Raw genomic sequence first — 22,544 nt, 5'->3', positions numbered from 1 at the left:
GTTATTTGGGGTGGATTCAGGGCAGAAAGGGGGCTTTGGGGGCAGAAGAGTGGGTCAGGTGGTAGCATTGGGAGCTACCACCCCCAACCACTAGTTTTGCCCTGGGGCCATTTTTTAAAATCCAAAACGTTTCGGATTCGGATTTTGCAATTTCAAAACAAAGAACAAAATTGGGGTGTTTCGGATGGGCTGATTGCGAACAAAGAACAAAATGGGGGTGTTTCGGATTTGGGCCAAAAACAAACAAACAAACAAACAAAAACCCGCACAACCCTAGTTTGGAGAACTTCATGGAGAAGAAGTCTATCAACAGGGCTATAGGCCACCTCCAAGGCAGGATGCCTCTGAATACCAGTTGCAGGGGAGTAACAGCAGGAGAGCGGGCATGCCTTCAACTCCTGCCTGTAGGCTTCCAGTAGCATCTGGTGCGCCACTGTGTGAAACAGGATGCTGGAATAGATGGGCCTTGGGCCTGATCCAGCAGGGCTGTACTTATGAGCCGAACCTTTCTGAGGGGCTTTTTAGTCCTCCCTTTCTGTTTCTATCTTGTGCTAGACTGATACAGGATTCTGACTATATTAAGCCAAAAAGCAGGTACTGGCATAACTGGAGTACAAGATTGCTCATCCAGTCCCTTGAAATCAATGGGCTTAAAACATGCTTAATGATGTGGTAGAATGTGGCTTGAGAATATATCTTTCTTTCAATAGCGTGTAGATTAAACACACTAATGGATGAAATCATATATTATGTCAATGCTTTTTGAAAATACCTAATTGTCCATTCCCATATTTTTAAAAAAATAGTTTGCTTTTCCTAGAAAAACAGAAAAACAAAACAAATCTGTAAAGAAAAGTCTTATCTAGAAAAAAACATATGTGTACACCAGCTGCCACAAATATGCTCATGAAAAATATAACCCAACCTACGAACCAGGGGTGGGTGGGTGGAATTAAGAATAAATGGCACTCCATGACAGGTCTTAAATCCAGTAATTTAGTTTCTATGCACACTGAAGCAATTAAAAGAACTATCTGAATAGTTTCCAATGTTTTTAGGTTTTTGTTGAATAGTCGAATCAGACAAAAACTGTGTTTGGGAGCAGAAGAACTGAGCCGGGGGCTGCTTAAGCTTTTCCCCTCCTACAGTTTGCCCATTCAAAACCATCATCTTTAACTGCTTTTCTTCCCACAGGGGAAAAGATACAAGGATACAGGAAGCTCAGAGGTTGCACTATATTCATTATATGCCCACAAGTCTCTGATTCAGCAAGTTATGCATTTTTATTAGCTTCCCTTCAGGATTTAGGCACATGATAGAAGCTTCCAAAAGTACCAGCAAGGAGAAAGCAACAAAAGTCTGCCTTCTGCTAGATTAGATTAGAACCTTCTGTTCATATGGGAGGCAGATGGGAGCCACAGAACTGCATGCCAAGGGCTCTGTGATAGAGAAGAAGTGGCAAGCCTCTCCTTCCCTGGAGATAGTCCTGTATTTCCAGAGTGGATTTCAAACGTTAACAAGTTCTAGTAAGAACTAATCAGCCTACTTTCATTTCACTGTCTCTACAACTGGACTAAATTTGGTTCAAACTGAGGTCCACAAGTTAGATCTCTTGCACCTCAAATGTCCATGCATCCACCATCTTGGATCGGGGTAGATGATATAATTACAAACTACACCATTGAGGTGTCCCTGTGTGTCACTCAGTATGACTGTACCAAATCTGGTTCAAATTGGTTAGACAATCCTCAAGTTAGTACACTTGAACCGCAAAAGTTCACACATCCACCATCTTGGATTGGGGTGGATGACATCACCACAAATTACACCATTGGGGCATCCCTATGTGTCCATACAGCTGTGGCAGATTTGGTTCAAATCAGTTAGAATGTCCACAAGTTAGTGCACTTGTTCTTCAAAGGTTTATGTGTCCTCCATCTTGAATTGAGTTGGATGACATTGTCACAATCTATGCTATTTGGGCATCCCTATGTGTCCCTGCAGCTGTAGCAAATTTGGTTCAAATTGGTTAAGCGGTTCACAAGTTAGCTCACTTGCGCCTCAAAAGTATACGCGTCCGCCATCTTGGATAATCACAAACTATGTCGTTGAGGTGTCCCTATGTGTCCCTACAACTGTGCCCGATTTGGTTCATATTAGTCCAGGCGTTGTGAAGTTGATGGGGGGGACACACAAACAGAATGCCAGGTGATCTCATAACCCTACTAGAAAATAGGCTAAAAAGCAGTGGGTAGTAGTCAAATCTGGAAATGCTCCTGCCCTACCAGAATCTGCAGTCCCAGCATGGATTCTTGTGGGGGCAGAATTCAGTCCTATTCATATTGAAAACTTTTTAAAGATCAGTGCTATCATGTAGTACTGCATTTTAAATTATTTTATGGTTTGTGAAACATCTTGGACATATTTTTAAGGTGGCATATACAGGAGAACCTCCTCAATCATGGACTCCATATCTGTGGTTTTGCATATCCGCAGTTGGGGAATTGGCACCCGACCTCGGTATACACAGGTGGTAAAGGCAACTAAGGGGTTAATTTTCACATATACGTGGGTCAGGGTGGCCAGAAATAACCTCAAAGGTTATTTCCAGCTGCCATTTTGAGATCAGGAGCCTCAAAATGGCTCCTTTTGAAGAAAAAAACATGGGGGGACCATGAATTTGGCCAATATTTCGGCATTGCTGTGCTTCTGGGGACCTGTGGATAATGGTAGGCCACTTCTCACATTTTTAGGGCCATTTCCCCCTTTCCTGGAACATTTCCCCAACCTACAGGAACCTAACCCCCGCGATCCCATTGCCCCAATGCTCCGTGTTTGCGGTTTCCATATCCGTGGTAACAGCAGAGAATGGAACCCGCGCAAATACAGAGATTCTCCTATATATTCTCAAAATAAATACATGAATAAAATGCTGGGGGGGGGCGGTCTGAACACTGACAATAACTTCTCTCCAGCTCTGCTCCACCTGTTCCTCTACAGGATTCCTTAACAGTCATTGTAGCACAAGTTCCTGCTTGAGGTGCTGTAGTTACAGACAGATAACATCATGCTGAAAAACTAGTAATAGAGAAGGCCGAGATATTATCATAACAGTTTACCCTTTTAAGTACTGGTTTAAAACATTTTATGCAGTACATCTCAATTATAGCAAATAAATCTAAAAAGGTTGATTTTCAGAAAGTATATTCTGAAGATTATTGCTCCAATTCTAAGGTGAGTCAATGTTACAAAAGCATAGCTAACAACATTGCCTAAGCTCTGCTTAAGTATTCTATGACATAACTTCCTGAACTGGTAATTCTGCCAACAAGTAAAAAAAACAGAAAGCGAAGCAAGTAGCTTACTTGAAATGATTTTATTGACTCAAACCGACCTGCTATGTTAAATGTCAAAAGGTTGGATACAGCTTGTATGAAATTTTGCCGAGTCTAGTTGAAAAACCAAATCTTTTTAACACAGTCAGACTTGCACCAGACAAAACAAATCAGTATGAGCAAGAGGCACAATAACCTAAGGCAAGACAACAGCTTCTTGCTATGATTCAACCTACATGCTTTCTTAGAACTCAGTGAGCCACTTCCTATGGCTGGCGACCATGTCAGGACTAGAATCCAGCTTTTGCATGGTATAAAAAAGACACAAGTAACTTCTCTCCAAAGTACATAACATTTAAAGGGGCAGTCGTAGAAACTGAATAGCTACATCACAGCATAAACCTTCCAATCAAACAGTGACTACACAAACAAATGTATACAATAGCTATCAAACAGTTGCTGCACAAACAATCACTATCATACAGTCAAAGGCATCTGGACAGAGAACTAGTTGCCCCCTCACATTGAGAATTTCCCATTGAATTCAATGAGGCTTGCTACCAGGTGAGTATAGGATTGCAGCTTTTGGCCTCACCCCCAAACCACCCCAAAATGCTCTTGCACATTGGGCACAGTGGTTACACAACCACATGCACAAAACAGCTACTGTGGCATCCTGTACAAGATAAGCAGAACAGATTTAGATAAACAGAACAAATCAAAAAGTAGGCTTGATTGCATTGCTTGAAAGCAGGGCTGTCCTTGGAGAGCAGGGGCAAATCAGCCAGTGCGGGGCCCCCTTCCAGTTAATTCTAATGGGGGTTAAAAGAGAGGGGCCTAGGGAGTCACCCTGCTTGCCATGCCCTAAGGACAGCCCTGCTTGAAAGTCTCCTCTACTCTCCCTACTTCACTGGTGAACTCAAGCACTTCATCTTACATAAAGAATTCTTCCCATTTTCTTCTCCATTATGCAAGTTTAGTTAAGAATGGAACATACAGACCATGGGCCTGTTCAGGCAATGTTCACCTCCTCCCCTCACAGAACCATTTCACATGCTATAACTGGAAACAGGTGTCAGGCTGATATACCTCATCCCCAAGCAGCACAGAATGTAAATACCCCAACTAGGAAATTCTACATCCATTTTGATGCAAGATCATCCTGACCATGCAATCCAAACCTAGTTTTCAAATAGTGTTTATATTGTAGCAGCAGAGAGAAATACTACATTCAGATAAACATATTTGAATGCTTAGTTCAACCATGACATTCTTCTACGTGACGAATGAGAAGCTGGAGCACAGGCCTGAGATTCTGGTAGTGAATGTCATTTGAACAACCCCCAATGAAACCAAAGAATTGTAGTGTTCAAGGCATAAATGTGCACGTTGCATGTTACCAGTCTTTTAGTAAGATTGATAACATGTCTTGAATAGTTAGATATTTGAGCTGACACTGAACTAATTTTTGGGAGCAGGAGGAATGGTGTGTGTATGAGAGAGAGAGAGAGAGAGAGAGAGAGAGAGAGAGAGAGAGAGAATGAATTTTGGGGAAAATATATGGAGGAATGAAGGAGGCAGAATATCAGAAGTCATGTTTTACCAGATTGTTAAGTACTGTGCCTAAAAGGTTTGGTAAAAATGAAGCATACCTCTTCCCACGCTCCCAGGCAAATTACAGTCAAGAGAATGAGGTTGTGGGACAAGTACCTGTCAAACTGGCTTGTAAGCAAAATTAATTTCTGTTACTAAGTCAATTTATACAAGTTTTAAGGAATCCTTAACTGATTTGTTCTATTTATAATTATTTACTTGGAATATGTCTATACTGTTTTTCTACTGACATTTTCTATTCAAAGTAGCCTACAAAACAATTTTTAAAAACCTGCAGTATAGAGAAACAATACATAAAACACATATTCGAAACCTAAAATAGAAAAGATCAAAAACATATAGAATCAGTATAAAAATCAGTAGAGCAGCAACCGTACACCATGTTAATTTACTTTTAATAAAGTAAAGAACTATAGGTTAATAAAGGATGACAGAGATTGTATTCTGGCAATCTGTGGAAGTTTGAGAGAATGCCTTGCCCCTTATGTCCCAACCCAGACATAAATATCTTCTTCAGAGACCCTCTTCCGAGTGCCTCTGCCAAATGAGGGTGAACTCTCACGAGAGCTGCCACACATGGGATTAGCCACGGGTACGTCTTAGACAATTAGATAGATAGATAGATAGATAGATAGATAGATAGATAGATAGATAGACAGACAGACAGACAGATAGATATAGTAGTCATACTTACTTTGGAGCTATGGTGATAGTATTTCCTTTAGGCAATGAAAAATCAGCAGATTCTCTTCCTAAAATAGTAGCATTATACACTAAAGGTCTGATACTCGGGTTTTTCAGACGTATCTGTTGCAAAAATGAAACAAGATGCATTTTATTTTATTTTTAAAAAAATGCATATCATTGTGTTGGCATCACAATATGACACAATCTTGTGGTGTGTTGTATAGCATGTTCATTGATACCATGAGCATCATTTAATGGGTGCTCACAGGCTGTATTATTTCTGCACTGGCCAGAGTAAGAACTACATTTTTTTCCAACATCAAAATAGTACTCATATGAATGGTGAGGAATGGCAATTCACATAACACAGAACCACCACTAATACCCTCCATACATTATACCTCAGGAATGTCTGCAGCAATATTATACATATGAGAGAGTGAGGCAAATAATGGCTTGCCGGGAACTATATTCATAGCTTGAGCTACAGACATCCAGGTTCATAATAGGGATGTGCAAATTGATTTGGGTACAAATTGATTTGTGCCTGAATCTAGCTGATTTGGGTGATTCAGAGATAAAACAAATCACCCCTGTGGTCCATTGGCTAGATTTGGGTACAAATCAAATCGCACCTGATTTGATTTGAATTGGTTCGCATTTCGGATCCCTCCTATTAATTCCCCCCAGATTCCCAGCTTTCATTTTTAAAAAAAGCTAAGCTCTAGTCCTTATAGAAGTGGAGTTATGGAGCAAATGTGTGGTCACTAGTTTTTCAAGTGTTTGGATTCTTTGGAGTATAATGACTCAATGACTCCTTATGAGGATTCATTACACACCGTCATTTCTTCTATTCATTTTGACTGTCTTTTGACAGCGCCAACTGTCAACTGCCATGTGCCAACTACACCTAACTCCCACCTGCAAGGCAGTGGGGTACTACTAAGTTTAAGTTAAGTGCCTAATGGGTGGAGGCTACCACCCAAATTGCAGAGGAATTGGTGAAAGGGCTGATTTTTGGTGAATTTTTGAAGTTTTAGTGTCTTTGGGGCAGATTTGGGGTATAAAGTGGGATCTAGGGTGGAAGAGTGAGGTGGGGTGGTAGTGCCTAATGGGTGGAGGCTACCACCCAAATTGCAGGAGGATTGGGCAAAGGGCTGATTTTTGGTGAATTGTTGAAGTTAACACGTCTTTGAGGTTTTCCCCCATAAGGTATAATGGAGGTGTATCACTTCATGTCAGGGGGAAAGGGGTGGCCTAGAGTGGTGTGTGGTTGGTGGTAGTGCCCAAGGGGGGCAAAGAAACTACCAGAATTTCAAAAATTCACCAAAAATCAGCCCTTTGTCCAATTCCTCTGCAATTTGGGTGGCAGCCTCCACCCATTAGGCACTACCACCCCACCCCACTCTTTTGGCCCTGGAACCCATTTTTTTATTTGAATCAATTCGGATTTGGATTCGAATCAAATCTGGGGTGATTCAGCTGGGTCAGATTCAGACCCAAAAACAAATCGGGAGTGTTTCGATTTGGATCTGAATGAAACACCAAAAATCCAAATTGCACACCCCTAGTTCATAACTCATTATCTTATTAAATTATATAAAGAATATAAGAAATCAACTATCTCCTACAAGAACTACCTCAATATGTAGCAAAGTGTGGTGGGGGGAGTGCTTTATCAAGGTCATTCCTGCCCCAAAGTAGTCAAAGAGAAAAACTAAGTAAGAAAATTGCCTCTCCCCCATTTTTACATATCCTGTCAAATATATGAAAGATACTGTAAAAACAGGACATAGTTTCTAAGACTTTATTTACTGAACATTCATGGAAGGGAACGTGAAATCCTTTTTGACAGATCAGCAGATAAGAACCTGATCTTTGTTAGACAAAGGATAGACCATTTTCTTTTTCTATGGCCAAGTTGACCAGTGTGTTTGCCATTGGTTTTAGGAGAGTCAGGCATTTTGGGCCTAAGATGACAGGTGTGCTATGGCCACACATGTTTCCAAGCTGACATGAGGTGCTTTTTCAGATTGAAATGTCAAACTATGGTTTTTCGAGTGTTACGGCAGGACACTTCCCCAATTTAGTCTAGATTTCACTTCAGAGACATTAGGTCAGAACATGCTCAAACCACAATGTTTGCATGAGTTTCGATCAAAACACCTATGATGCAGTTTTTGTAGGTTTCATTTACGCACATTCAGGAATTGACCAATGGGTCGATATGCCAAAAGGGGTGATAAATTGGGTTATAGGTTATCCGTGGTGTGGATTCTTCTTACCAATCATTGTTAGGAAGAAGGGGGAAGCGGGGTTGTGGGGGTGACTCCACAATCGAGTATAAGAAAGAAGCTGTTGAATGATTTAGGGATGGGGAGGAAGAAGAGGAAAGAGCGCAGAAGGTTCGAACAGAGAAGTAACCACAACGTGTAACTGCGAGAAACAGGAAGAGGTATTATAAAAATAACAAACCATTGACTTCTGATTGCTAACCATGAGGGGGGGAAAACTCTGTTAAATGATTGAGGTGTACTGATTGAATTCAGAATTGTTTCTTGCTTCTGCCTACTGAATACTATCAGGATTTGGGTGAGAATAAATACTGTTAAGTTTTCATTTCTTGTCTGTGTGCGATTCATGAGTCTTGGAGGAACAAAACAAGCCAAACATAAGGTATAGAAACTAGACTTCTGATGACTTCTGAGTTCTCCATTCCCCACTTGTGAAGGGAGAATTCCGAAGTATCTAATTTCTTACATCTTTAATAGACCAAGCCTTTGTATTAAGCTTAAAGTTCAATAGCTAGTTCTCTAACCAACTAAATCTAGTTTTTCAGTTAGTGGTTATAGTGGTTACTGCTTATTTGCTTCAAGGTTTATTTATCTTACATTGTGCTTGTTATTCTTTTTCCAACTACTAGTTCAGTTATGGAACAAAAACTAACTATTGATCCCTGACATATTTCCAAATGAAGATGCCTAATTAACCCCATTTTAATACCCTTGTTGGGGCAACTATCTGCAGAAAACAACAATCCAGTTAAAACACCATCCCCACACTCACCCAGTATTAGGCATATGCACGAATCGTTTCAGTGCCTCTAATTTGAGGCATCAAAATGATTCGAGTTACCACAGCCTAAATATTTCAAGGGCGGGCAAACAGTAGCTTTAAGGAGCAGGTATGCAGATGCTTACCTGCTCCTCCAATGCCCCGCTGCCATTCCAGTTGCGGTTCTGTGTTACTGAATAAAACATGTGTGGCTGCTTCCTTGTTCCCAGCAGCCTGTGCGTGGTGTTAGCATGTACATGGTGTCCGTGCATGAGTCTGTGTGGACACCATATATGTGCTGATGCCGTACGCAGGCTGCTGGGAACAAGGAAACAGACGCACACATTCTTTTTGGCAACACAGTGCTGTGACAGGAACGGTGGAGGGGTAAGGACCTGTGTACCTACTCCTTAGAGCTACTCCTCCCCACCACCCGACTGGCTACACAAAACGTTTCGTGCACATGCCTACACAGTACTTTCATTTCTCTCATTTTAAGACACAACCATATTAAACTTGTAGAAAAACCCATTGGAATACCAGTACCTTTCTAACAACAGTAGCATGAAGTGGACCAGGAAACTCAAGAGAATTCTTGGTTAAATACTGAGGAAGGTGTTCATATAGATAGACACAAAGCATAAGCATCATGATTGGGTTTGGGTCACAGATATCAGCAGCCTAATTTAAGAAGAAAAAGGCAGTGTAAATTCATGCAGAGGATAAAATACAGAATTTATTTGTCCATGTCTTTTATTTATAAATTTTATCACTTTCATTGTTTTATATTGTATATATATTATTAATTTTGTGAGCTGCCCCAAGCAACAGTTTACTAGAGAGGCGGGGTATTAATATTTTAATTAATTAAATACATAAATATCAAAACAAACAACTATACATTCAGGAGTTGCCATTTCTAGTATCATATTCTATTCTTTTAATATAAATAAATAAGCCCTCTAGAACGGTAAGGGATAAATCCTAGCACCAGAACAAAAGCCTACAAAACAGCAAGTGCTATTAAGTATATGGTCTTTCAGTCCTATGTAGTGAATAATATGACATCTGAAAATTAGAGAAATGTGTAAATCTATGTTACTTAATATAAAATTTAACATAAATTAAGTTTTAACAAAAAAGTGTATAAAACATTTATCATTTAGTTTTAACAAAGTAATTTATTTTGTACTGTTTTATTCTTCTGACCCACTCCAAGCAGCACTGCACTAGAGTACTGCACTAGAGGTCCAAGATATATATCAATGTATAGATATACATATAGATTATAGTGCACATGCATGAATCTAGGAGGCACAGATCTGTGGATTAAAAGAGCACTTGTAAAACTTATCTGGTACTTCTCTCATTGTTTTTACTATGCCCTAAATAGCCTCCACACTTTGGGTGGAGAATAAAAACATCAGCTATTTTGGTTGCCTGTTACAGTATACAAATTTGAGCTGAAATGCAGTAATAATGCTTGTGATGATCTCTACCAAACAGTATATGACTTATAAAACTTCATAACAATTATCTGATCTTAACTCTAAAATAACATACCTACAGTGCTCTGAATACTCTAAAAGCACGGTATAAGTGCTAAATTTAGCATGGAGCTGAGTAAAGCTGCATTTGTATCATATAAATTACGTGGCTGTAATTATATTCTTCAGAAAAAGCCTGCATGGTAGTTTAGTCAGTCAGAAATAATCATTTCAAAACAACCACCAAAATCCAGGATTATTTTCCACAAACGAAAGCACTAAAATATTTATTTATTTATTCTATTTCCATACCGCCCTTCCAAAAATGGCTCAGGGCAGTTCACACAGAGAAATAATAAATAAATAAGATGGATCCCTGTCCCCAAAGGGCTCAAAATTTAAAAAGAAACATAAGATATACACCAGCAATAGTCACTGGAGATACTGTGTTGGGGGTGGATAGGACAAGTTACTCTCCCACTACTAAATAAAGAGAATCATCATGTTAAAAGGTGCCTTTTTGCCAAGTTAGCAGGGGACATAATATGACATAAATAAAATGTATATTATTCCAAGACGGGTGTAGACATACAGCTCATCATGCGGTAAAACTCTCTATATCTCCCTCTATACTAGGGATGTGCATGAATCAATTTTTTCAAATTGATTTGTGCCCAAATCGCATCACCCCTGATTTGTTTTGTGTCTGAATCTGTCCCCCGAATCACCCCAGATTTGATTGGGATTAGATTCAATTCAATTCTTATTTGGATTGATTTGGACCACTTATAAAGGCCCTAGGGGCACCAAATTTGGGTGGTGGGTAGGTCCCCATGGGTGCCACCTACCACCCATATTTCAATGTGGTGAGGCACTGGGTTGATATTTAATTATTATTTTTTGTTTTTACTTATTTTGTATATTTCCACCACAGGAAATAATGGGGATTTGAAGTCATCCTATCCTAACCCTAACATGGACCCCCAGCTTTCATTTTTTTAAAAAATAGCTAAGCTCTAGACCTTGTGAAAGTGGAGTTATGGAACAAAAAGTGTGGTCAATATTTTTCAAGTGTTAGTATTCTTTGGTGAATAATAACTTTTACTCATAATGAATCCCTGTGATGATTCATTGCACAGCTTCAATTCTTCTGTTCATTTTGACTGTCATTGGACAGTAGGGATGGGCACAAACCTATTTTTTCAATTTGATTTGTACATGAATCGAATCACCCCTAATCTGTTTTGGATCTGAATCTGCCCCCCTGAATCACTCCGGATTCAATTTGGATCCAAATTAATCTGAATCTGAATAAATTTGGGGGAAATGGGTTCTGGGAGCAAAAGAGTAGCTTGAGTGGTAGTGCCCAATGGGTGGCCCCTACCACCCAGATTTCAAAGCAGTTGGCCAAAGGGGTGGTTTTTTAAACAAATTTTTAATGTTTGATTGACTTGGGGGGAGATCTAGGGCAAAAAAAGAGGTCGGGGCAGAAGAGAGGAGTAGGTTGTAGTGCCCCAGTGGGTGGCAGCTACCACCCAAATTTCAAAGCAATTGGCCAAAGCAGTGATTTTATACAATTTTTTTTAAGTTTGTGCATCTTTAAGGTTCCCCCCCATAGGGAATAATGGGGATTTCAGCGGCCCCGTAACTCCAATTGGGTGGCACCTGGGTGGGCCACAGCAGTTTGTGGTGTAGTGCTTGTGGGGTGCCAACCAACTCACAAACCACAAGCCTATGGGTACTGGGTTTTGCAGTTATTTTAAATTGTAGTGCACTGTGTTCATTCATCATTTGCACCAAGATGATGAATGAAGAGTTCATGAACCCTATGAGTTAATGAACGCTTCATGGTGCAAAATGCTGTTCTATAGGACCAGCTGCCTGTTGCCTAATCATTTATAAAATAATTGCAGGGAGTGAGTATCCAAGTGCTTTATACTATGATAATTCATTCAAATACTCTGTGAACAATTTGCATTAAAGTGGAATATGCTAGAGCATATTAGATTTTCTGTCACAATCTACATGAACTTGACATCTGCTTATATACTTTCAAAAAGTTAAGTGCAGCTTCTAAATCTGGATAAGAAAATTTCCTGCAACACAGTAAGTACAAGATATGGGGTGGCTATTCTTAGGATGTTTGTGCCATATACATCCCTCATATATGCATGCATGCACACACATGTCTACATCACAGGCCCACATAAACCTGCTAAAAACATATACATATACAGCAAAAATACATGCATCCCTTCTCCCTCTGAATAGAAAATCTCAAGATATTTATTATTGAGGTGCTTTAATTCTCCCTATACCTTAAGTGGCACAGTGGGGAAATACCTGACTAACAAGCAGAAGGTTGCTGGTTCGAATACCTTCTGGTACTATATCATGCAGCAGTGATATAGGAAGATGCTGAAAAGCATAATCTCATACTGCTCGGGAGGCAGCAATGGTAAACCCCTCCTGTAGTCTACCAAAGAAAACCACAGGGTTCTGTGGGCGCCAGAAGTCGAAATCGACTTGATGGCACACTTTACCTTTACACATATTTTATTCTTCCAAAATACGTCATTTCAACATTTCAGACTTATGGAGCAGAATTATACTATACTATACTATACTATACTATACTATACTATACTATACTATACTATACTATACTATAGTGCACATCCACTCCATGAGGAACTTAGAAACAACTTCTCTGAAGCCATACAATTGTGTTTTGGAGCACACTCTCACTAAACATGCAGAATCTTATATATTTTGAAGAACTGGTTGCTTGGTTGGTGTGAAATAAAGTCATATTCCTGATGACTTACAGATACCAATTTTGCTTACACAACCCTGCCATTTAAATTAGCTGAATGCACTACTTTTTGCACCAACATATGTTTGGTGAATATTATTTAGGGTTAGGGTTATTTCATATCTATTTTAGGGTTAGGGTTATTTCATATCTACAGATAACAAATATTGCATGAACAAACATATCAATTAAATTAGCTGAATACACGATTTTTTAACTCTGAAATATGCTCAGTGAAATTTTATTTTTATTTTAAAGAAAAAAATCTGAATATAATCATATTTTGACTGTTATATTCTCAACAGATTTTTATCACTCAATTGTAATATCAATATTTCCAAAATGACACCATACACAAGAGAAGCAGATCTTTCTCAATATTCCAATTTACCATAAATTATTCAATAAAACTGATCATGTTTGAAGTTGAAATCCTACAAATTTCAAATTGTTCTTTCATTTCCCTTTTGCAAGTGCATTAATTAAAAAAAGTTACATATATTTAATTTATTGAACTCCGTTCTAAGTGAAATTTACGCAAAATGATGTTACCTGGTCAATGACAGGCCTCACCTACTAGTGTTAAATAAAATATTCCACCATTTGCACATGCCCATCATGACTAACTCTATATACTATTATTCAATCACTTTGGAAGCCTGATCCTAAGCATGGTTTCTTGGAAATAAGGCTAACTGAGTTCACTGGGACTGATAAGTATATACTGTAGTATGAACAATTAATATAACAAAATAACTTTAGTGCACTGGAGGAAGATACAACACAAATCTCCATAAATGATACTTCATACACATTATCTCATCTATAAAAACAAACTTAATATTGGTTAGGATTATTGACACCCTTATAGGGAGACGGTTGGGAAAGGGGCCAGAAGCCTACTGTGAATTGATGGCAGAGCTATATTTTAATTTTGGGCATCTAGTTCATGCTAAGAACATAAGAACAGCTCTGCTGGACCAGGCCCAAGGCTCATTTAGTCCAGCCTCCTGCTTCACACAGCGGCCCACCAGATGCCGCTGTAAGCCACAGGCAGGAGTTGAGGGCATGCCCCCTCTCCTGCTGTTGCTCCCCTGCAAATGGTACTTAGAGGCATCCTGCCTTTCAGGCTGGAGGTAGCCCAAAGCCCTCCGACTAGCAGCCATTGATAGACCTCTCCTCCATGAAGTTATCCAAACCCTTCTTAAAGCCATCCAGGTTATTGGCTGTCACCACATCTTGTGGCAGAGAATTCCACAAGTTGATTATGCGTTGTCTGAAAAAGTACTTCCATTTATTATTATTTATTTACACAGTAAAACAGGTATTATTGACTGGTTTGTTTTATTCAGACATCGAGCCCTTCCCAAGGACCTGGGATGGCTGAATTTTATTGTCAATGTTCTTGCTGTTATGATAGATATCGTCGCAGAATATAGGCTGTTCCCAGTAAAGCTGTTTTTTTAATTGGCTGATGGTGATTTCTGTGGCCCCTATGGTGTTGAGGTGCTCTTCAAGGTCTTTTGGAATTGCACCTAGGGCTCCAGTTACCACTGGGATTATTTTGGTCATCTTCTGCCACAGCCTTTCCATTTCAATTTGTAAATCTTTGTATTTTCTGATTTTTTTTCTATTTCTTTTTCTTCTATTCTGCTATCCCCTGGTATTGCTATGTCGATTATTTTAACTTGTTTTTCTTTCTTCTCGACTACACTTATATCTGGTGTATTGTGTGGCAGATGCTTGTCTGTTTGTAGTCAGAAGTCCCATAATATTTTTGCTTCTTCATTTTCTACAACTTTGTCAATATTATGGTCCCACCAATCTTTGGCTACAGGTAGCTTGTAATTTTTGCAGATGTTCCAGTGTATCATCCCTGCTACCTTGTCATGCCTTTGTTTGTAGTCAGTCTGTGCGATCTTTTTACAACAGCTGATTAGGTGCTCCACGGTTTCATCTGCTTCTTGACAAAGGCGGCACTTGCTGTTTGTTGTGGATTTTTCGACTTTTGCCCTTATTGCATTTGTTCTTAGTGCCTGTTCTTGTGCAGCCAGTATTAAACCCTCTGTTTCTTTCTTCAAGTTGCCATTCTTAAGCCATTGCCAGGTCTTGGTGATGTCTGATTTTCCACTTATATTGTGCAAATATTGACCATGCAGTGGCTTATTTTTCCATTTTTCTGCTCGGTTCTTGGCTTGTTCTTTCTTGTAGGCCTGCTTTGTTTCATTGGTATTTAATCGTTTCTCATTATTGACCATTTTAAGTGCATATTCTTCACTGTCCTTTATATATTCTTCAAGGCCTCTTTCCTCCTCCTCTTCTGTTTGATGGGCTTGCAGCAGTCCTCTTCCACCTGAGCTGCCAGGGAGGTATAGCCTCACTGCGGGGGTGCAGAGCATGATTGATGGTCAGGATTTTCCTGGTCTTAAGATCTAGTGTCTCTAGCTCTGCCTGGGTCCAGTCTATTATTCCTGCAGTGTATCTGATAACAGGTATAGCCCAGGTGTTTATGGTGTGTATGGTGTTCCCACCATTGAGTTTGGACTTTAGGATTTTTCTAACTCTCTTGATGTATTCACTTCCAATTTTTCTTTTAACTTCAGCGTGTGCAATGTTATCAGCCTGGAGAATGCCCAAGTATTTGTAATGTTCTTTCTCTTCCAGGTTCTTGATCTTGCTTCCATTGGGCAGTTCTATTCCTTCTGTTTTTCTTATTTCTCCTCTGTTCATTATTAATGCAGCACACTAGTCTAGTCCAAACTCCATTGCTATATCGCTACTGAATATACAGACAATGTTTAGCAGTGATTCAATTTCTTACTGGGACTTTCCATACAACTTTAGATCGTCCATTTACAGCAGATGGTTGATTTTACTTGATGTTTTAGATGTTTGGTATTCGAGGCCTGTTTTGTTTAGTATTTGTGAAAGTGGAGTCATGGCAATTACAAACAACAGAGGGGATAGTGAGTCCCCTTAGAAAATGCCTCTTCTAACGCTAACCTGTCCAAGTGTCTTGCCATTGATTAACTGTGTACTCCACATGCTCATTGCTTTTTTAATAAATATCTGAATGTTTTGCTGACACCAGTTGTTTCTAAACGTTTTAGTATCCATGTGTGAGGCAATGAGTCAAATGTCTTCTTGTAGTCAATCCATGCAACACTAAGATTTGTTTTTCTTCTCTTGCAATTTTCTAAAATCATTTTGTCAATCAGCAGCTGGTCTTTTGTGCCTCTGGTCTTCAGGCAATTTCCTTTCTGTTGAACTGGAAGCTGTTTGGTAGTTAATAAGTATTGCATTACTTCATCTGCTATTATTCCAGTTAATAATTTGAACATGGTTGGCAGGCAGGTTATCGGTCTATAATTACTTGGAAGTGGACCTTTTGCTGCGTCTTTCATGATGAGATGAGTTTTCCCAGTTGTTAGCCATTGTTCAATATCACCTCCTTGCAAAATGTGATTGAACTGTTTTGATAGTTATTTATGAAGGCTTGTTAGGTGTTTAAGCCAAAAGCCATGCAGTTCATCGTCGCCTGGAGCAGTCCAATTTTTAATTTTCTTTGCTCTTTCACTTATTAATTCTGGTATTATTATTAGATCTTGCATTTGTTGGTTACATTTTTCAACCTCTTTCATCCAGCCTGCTTTTTTATTATAGTCCCTTAATTTCCCCCAGAATTGAACTGTTTCTTCTTTATTTGTTGTTTCTATGTTTCTTGCAGTTTCTCCTTCTATGCTTTAGTAGAAACGTCTCTGATTCAACGGGAATTGGTGATTCTGCTTGTGTTGTGTAATTCTAGCTTCGTATCTGCTTATCTTCTTTGACACTGCTGTTATTTGCTGCTTTATTATTTCCAGGACTTCTCTAATTTTCCTTGAATCGAGGTGGTATTTTTGGATCAGGTACTGTTTGGTGTTTTCATTCTTCAGCTTCTTGTCTTTCATATCTTTCAATTTACTAGCATCTGATCTAAGCCTGGAGATTTTATTTTCTAATCTAATCTTCCATTTACGTGATGTACTACTTTCTTATCTTACTGGTCCACTGATCTTATATCCAAGCTCCTGTGTTGTTATTGTTGCTGCACTGTACATTAGTTGGTTTGTTTCTTGCAAATTATTGGTTATTTCTGCCAGTGCATCATTGACATCTTTTAATGCCTGAGCCAGTTGTTTTTGGCAACTGTTTTTAGAGCTGGAAGTTGAACCCTGGTGGTTGTTTGGTTCATGTGCTCAGTTATTTTTTGCTTTAGTTCTTGTTCCCTTTCTGTTAATCGGCATTCGGGTTTTTGAGGTGAAGGCAAAGGGGAGGTTGCCTGGCTTTGATTTTGAAACAGTTCAGCAACAGTGGCATCCTCTATTTCCAACACCTCCTCAACCTGCGCCCGAGCAACTTCTTCAGTTGGTGGTAATTCTTCTTCCATATCTTGAGACTGTGTTGCTCTTTGCAGTTCTTCCAGCTCAACTTCTGTGAATACTTTATTTCTTATAATGAAATAAACTGGTACTTAGAGGAATCTTGCCTTTGAGGCTGGAGGTGGCCCACAGCCCTCCGACTAGTAGCTGTTGATAAACCTCTCCTACATGAAGTTATCCAAACTCTTCTTAAAGCCATCCAGGTTGTTAGCTGTCACCACATCTTGTGGCAGAGAATTCCACAAGTTGATTATGCGTTGTGTGAAAAAGTACTTCCATTTATTATTATTTATTATTATTATTATACATTTTATATTCTGCTCTTCCTCCAAGGAGCCCAGAGCGGTGTACTACATACTTAAGTTTCTCCTCACAACAACCCTGTGAAGTAGGTTAGGCATTTGTTGGTCCTAGGTTTCCCGGCAACCAATTTCATGGGATGACCTCTGGTTCTAGTGTTACGTGAGAGGGAGAAGAATTTCTCTCTATCCACTTTCTCCACACCATGCATGATTTATAGACCTCTATGTCTCCCTGCAGTCGTCGTTTTCTAAACTAAAAAGCCCCAGGTGTTGTAGCCTTGCCTCATAAGAAAGGTGCTCTGGGCCCCTGATCATCTTGGTTGCCCTCCTCTGCACCTTTTCCAGTTCTACAATGTCCTTTTTTAGATGTGGTGACCAGAATTGTATGCAGTACTCCAAGCGTGGTCACACCATAGATTTGTAAAAGGGCATTATATTATTAGCCGTTTTATTTTCAATCCCCTTCCTAATTATCCCTAGCATGGAACTGGCCTTTTTCACAGCTGCCACACATTGAGTCGACACTTTCAACGAGCTTTCCAGCATGACCCCAAGATCCCTCTCCTCGTCAGTCACTGAGAGCTCAGATCCCATCAGCATATACTTGAAGATGGGGATTTTCGTCCCAGTGTGCATCACCTTACACTTGCCAACACTGAACCGCATGTGCCACTTTGTCGCCCACTCCCCCAGTTTGGAGAGATCCTTTTGGAGCTCCTCACAATCAGTTCTGGATTTCACTACCTGAAAGAGTTTGGTATTATCGGCAAATTTGGCCACCTCGCTACTTCCCCCTGCTTCTATATCATTTATGAATAAATTTAAAAGCACCAGTCACAGTACAGATCCCTGGGGGACCTCACTTCTTACTTCCCTCCATTGTGAAAACTCTCCATTTATACCTACCCTGTTTCCTGTCTTTCAACCAGTTAGCAATCCACACATGTACTTGTCCCCTTATCCCATGACCGCTAAGTTTCCTCAGGAGTCTTCGATGAGGAACTTTGTCAAAAGCTTTTTGGAAGTCTAGGTACACTGGTATTGCCCTCTGCTTCACATCAGCCAATGCTTGGCAACAGTTTTAGGTCTGTTGCAGTCAATATACCTACAGAGACCTTTGATATAAAATCATTTTACCTAGAATTATCCTTTTATGTCCTAAAAGGTAAATTAAAAGGCCAATAAAACATCTTTACATAGTACCAAGGCAACAAAATGGTTGGCACCAGGCAAATGATGCTGGGTAAGGTATTCCAGAGCTGAGATGTCACTATTGAACAGGCCCTTTCCCTGGTCACTACCCATCTAAACTCAGATGAAGGGGGAACTGAGAGAAGGGAGAAATGTGTATGAGCAGGTCCAAAGGGTAGAAGGTGATTTCTATTTCCTTTCTACAGGAGTGCAAAAGCATTCCAACACAAAACAATTCAAAGCAAAGTACCAGTAAACACATTTTGTGTTTACTAAATTGAGATCCTTTCATGATGTGTCAACTGCTGAACAATTTCTGTCTACTTTGAGTCACGCTGGAGAAAAAATTGCTTAGACTAAATCCTACTATTTGAACATCTGCCAAGACCTCTTCTCTTCTTCTCTTCCCTTCAAGGTCTCTATACTTGAATTTGTTATTTTACTTTTTTACTTATTGGGTCAATTTGAGTTTGTATAATGCTAAGTTTTCCTCATTAATAACTACATAACTGTCAAGTTGTATTCATTTACCTCTTCATATTTACACATAATATGAGCCAGTTCAAGTTATTTGTTTTTGCTGCTTGGGCCTTTTTTGGTGATCTTTTTAGCAACTGAGCATGGTGGTCTCTATGGTTACTTTGAATATCCATGGATTACACCAGTGTGCAAAAATTCATGAAGTGCTGGCCAAGTTAGGGGAAATGGCTACTGGGGTTGCCTTTTTACAAGAAACCCATATTTTGCCAGTTGAGAAGTCCCTCCTGCAATGGTCATGGGTGGGGAAAGTCTATGCAATTGGCGATTCTAAAGGACGAGAGGTATGGCCATTTGAAACCATAAATCCTCTAAACTAATTATTGAACAGGAAATAACAGATGGTGAAGGTTGTTTTCTTATACTTATTGTTAGCATAGTTGGTCAACGCTTGGCATTAATGTATTTGTATGGTCCAGTTATGGGTTTTCCAGAAATTATACAGTTGTTTTGTGCATTTACATACCTTGATTTTTGATCACCTGATTATCAGTGTAGACCTGGATCAGACTCTTGATCCCCTTCTTGACCACAACACAAAATAAATGTGGTTAAGATGAATTTAACACCAAGGGGTGTGTGTGTGTGTGTGTGTGTGTGTGTGTGTGTGTGTGTGTGTAACTTTATATATTAGTAAATGACTTCTTATGGCAAGAACACATGCCCAGATTTTCACTCTGCAAACTTCAACTATCTATTGAAGAAAGCGGATTTAATTTCCCGCATTTTCAGGCTTATCACTGGGCATTAATTTTATCTTCGGCTCTAGGCTGGAACAATAAGTCATAGCTTCTGGCTACAGCTTGGGCACAGCTCAAGAATTATTATTTGACCCCACTGAAATCTTGGCAGGTGTTCAGTTCATTATTTGTTTGTGGACTGGAGTCATTACCAGTAGTTACAGGCAGGGCATATATGGAGAATCCTGGGTTCTAGACATGGTTTTGATCCTTTTCAGAATGAAAAGCTTATATTGTAGGTCAATCCCAGTTTAAAGATTGCTCGTAAGTCTTTGTATTGGACCAACTGGACCTCTTGCAATGTCATCACGTTAGATCAACTGATATCTTCTGAAGCTTTTTAAAAATTGTTTGACACTTTGAGAGCTGAATTTGATATACCTTCAAATGCTATCTGGCAGTTTGTCCAGCTAGAACATTTATTGTTACGGCTCTCTGGTGCTGATGCAATTGCAGCTTCTGAAATTCCTATATGTTAAGGAACATATTTTGTTGGAATATATCCCCAGCATATGGAATTTAGCACTACATCAAGAACTGTAGATTCTTCATTCTTGGAGTGTTGTCAAATACAACACTGGAAGGACAAATTTACTCCTGAATTAAAATTTTGGATTACTGATATGTGTTCTTTGTCTGCATTAGAACTGATTCCCCGCCCCCACCCGCATCACCAAGGTAGAGAAGAATTCTTAGCGATTTGGTTGAACTTCAATGAACTGTTTGTGCTTTGAAACATAAGCCAAATATCCTGAAAGAAGGTGTTTGTGTGGGTTATTTTTAACACACACACTCCTTCTAAAAACATTATTATTCTCCTGTGTTGGTTGTATCCTATCATGTTAAGCTGTGTTAAGAGATTTCTTTCTTTCTCTTTCTTTCTTTCTTTCTTTAGTTATATTTACATGTATTATTATCATCCTTGATTATGTCTATTTATTGTATCCTTGCTGCAATAAAAGAAAGTGGGGGGGTCCATTTTGGGACAAAAACATTTTTTTAGAATATTTTTTAACAAAAGCACACCCAAATCCTTCACATGTTAAAAGCAAAAACCCTACAAGCCTTTAGCTTAGAATATTTATTTATTTACTCACCCAAAATGTTGAGAAATAGCTCAACCCTTTCCAAAGCCAAACTAATTTCAGCCTGGCCTCCTTTATCTCCCCACCTCCTGAGCCCCATACCATCCTCTCCTGAACAAGAAAACCACCTCCCTCCTTCTCTTTAAACTGCACTTACCAGCCAAACTGGCAGCAGTAGCAACTGCAGCAACAGTGAAAACAAAGAAGGTGGCTCTCCCCCTCTGGCTGGCACTGGTATGCTATACAGGTCCTGGTAATTGTCACCAGACTTGCTAGCTACACCATTTCTGGGTGCTTCAAGGCACCCCAAACAAGAGAAACTTAGCCATTTTCCAAGCCTGCTTGGAAGAGAAAAGCTTCCGCTGGCTGCATTCCAGAAATGACAGGTCATTCTGATAAGGTGTTTCCCCATGGTGCCTTCAGGCCATTGCACGGCTGTAATGGACTAAAGAAAATGCTCCTCTGATTTCTGAGCATATACAGAGAGATTTGGGGCAGACCACTGGAAGAATAAAAGAGACAAAATCAAAAAGAATGCAAGTTCTCTTCCTCCCATATACATTGATAAGAAATCACAAGGCCAGGTTGAAATTCTCACATCATTTTCTCCCCATGGTTAACAAAATCAGGTGAGTAATGCCAGAAAGCGCAATCTATCCCCCTCCCATCTGTATTCAGGTGATTGCTCTCAGCAATCCTTTGTGAACCATTTCTTTTGTTTAAGAAGCACATGGCGGGTGGGGGGAGGGGGGAGAACACCTCAAACATAACTTAATCAATATACATGCCTTATATGAAGCAAGCATTCTCCAACAGTCTACTACCATAGAGTAACCATTGGCGTCTACCCCTCTATACTTACTGTATACAAACTCTTCAATCATACCTCAGAGTATGTTTTTGCTTATAAAACCCTCACCAAAGAAGGAATTGTTCTCTTGTACATCCATTCCTGCATCAATCTCTATCCCACACGTGGCTCAGGTGCGCCCCATGTGCTTGAGCTGACTGGAGAGAAGGACCTCACCTAGACTGCAGGAAGCTATGAAAAACAGCTTTCCTCTTTCTTTTTCTTTCAGCCACAGACATCCGTCCCCCTCCCCAGCACTATGACCTGATGAATGTACTTCAAGATTAACCACCCTCTTTTTACCTTCTTATCTCTACTACCCCTCAATAAAACAACGCATTGTTTTCAAGGCACTCTCTTTTGTCCTTTCCAATGCATCCACCCCACAACCAACTTTCCCAAAGTATTTTAAGGTTACTAAAGCTG

At 39.6% G+C, this 22,544-nt stretch overlaps 1 protein-coding gene across 3 annotated transcripts in view; it reads right to left on the bottom strand.

Annotated features, from left to right (window-relative positions):
* Positions 1 to 22,544, bottom strand: part of CFAP47 (cilia and flagella associated protein 47) — a 503,999-nt gene that overhangs the window by 304,496 nt on the left and 176,959 nt on the right. For all 3 annotated transcript variants that reach the window (XM_053311021.1, XM_053311022.1, XM_053311023.1), the window contains 2 exons: positions 9,237 to 9,371; positions 5,644 to 5,756 (listed from right to left, as the gene is read on the bottom strand). In XM_053311021.1, coding sequence (XP_053166996.1) covers positions 5,644 to 5,756; positions 9,237 to 9,371 — 248 coding nt within the window. The remainder of the gene's footprint in view (positions 1 to 5,643; positions 5,757 to 9,236; positions 9,372 to 22,544) is intronic.

Source organism: Hemicordylus capensis, chromosome 3 (genome assembly GCF_027244095.1).
Source record: "Hemicordylus capensis ecotype Gifberg chromosome 3, rHemCap1.1.pri, whole genome shotgun sequence".
NCBI classification, from domain to species: domain Eukaryota; kingdom Metazoa; phylum Chordata; class Lepidosauria; order Squamata; family Cordylidae; genus Hemicordylus; species Hemicordylus capensis.
This window is presented reverse-complemented; position numbering and strand designations above follow the sequence as displayed.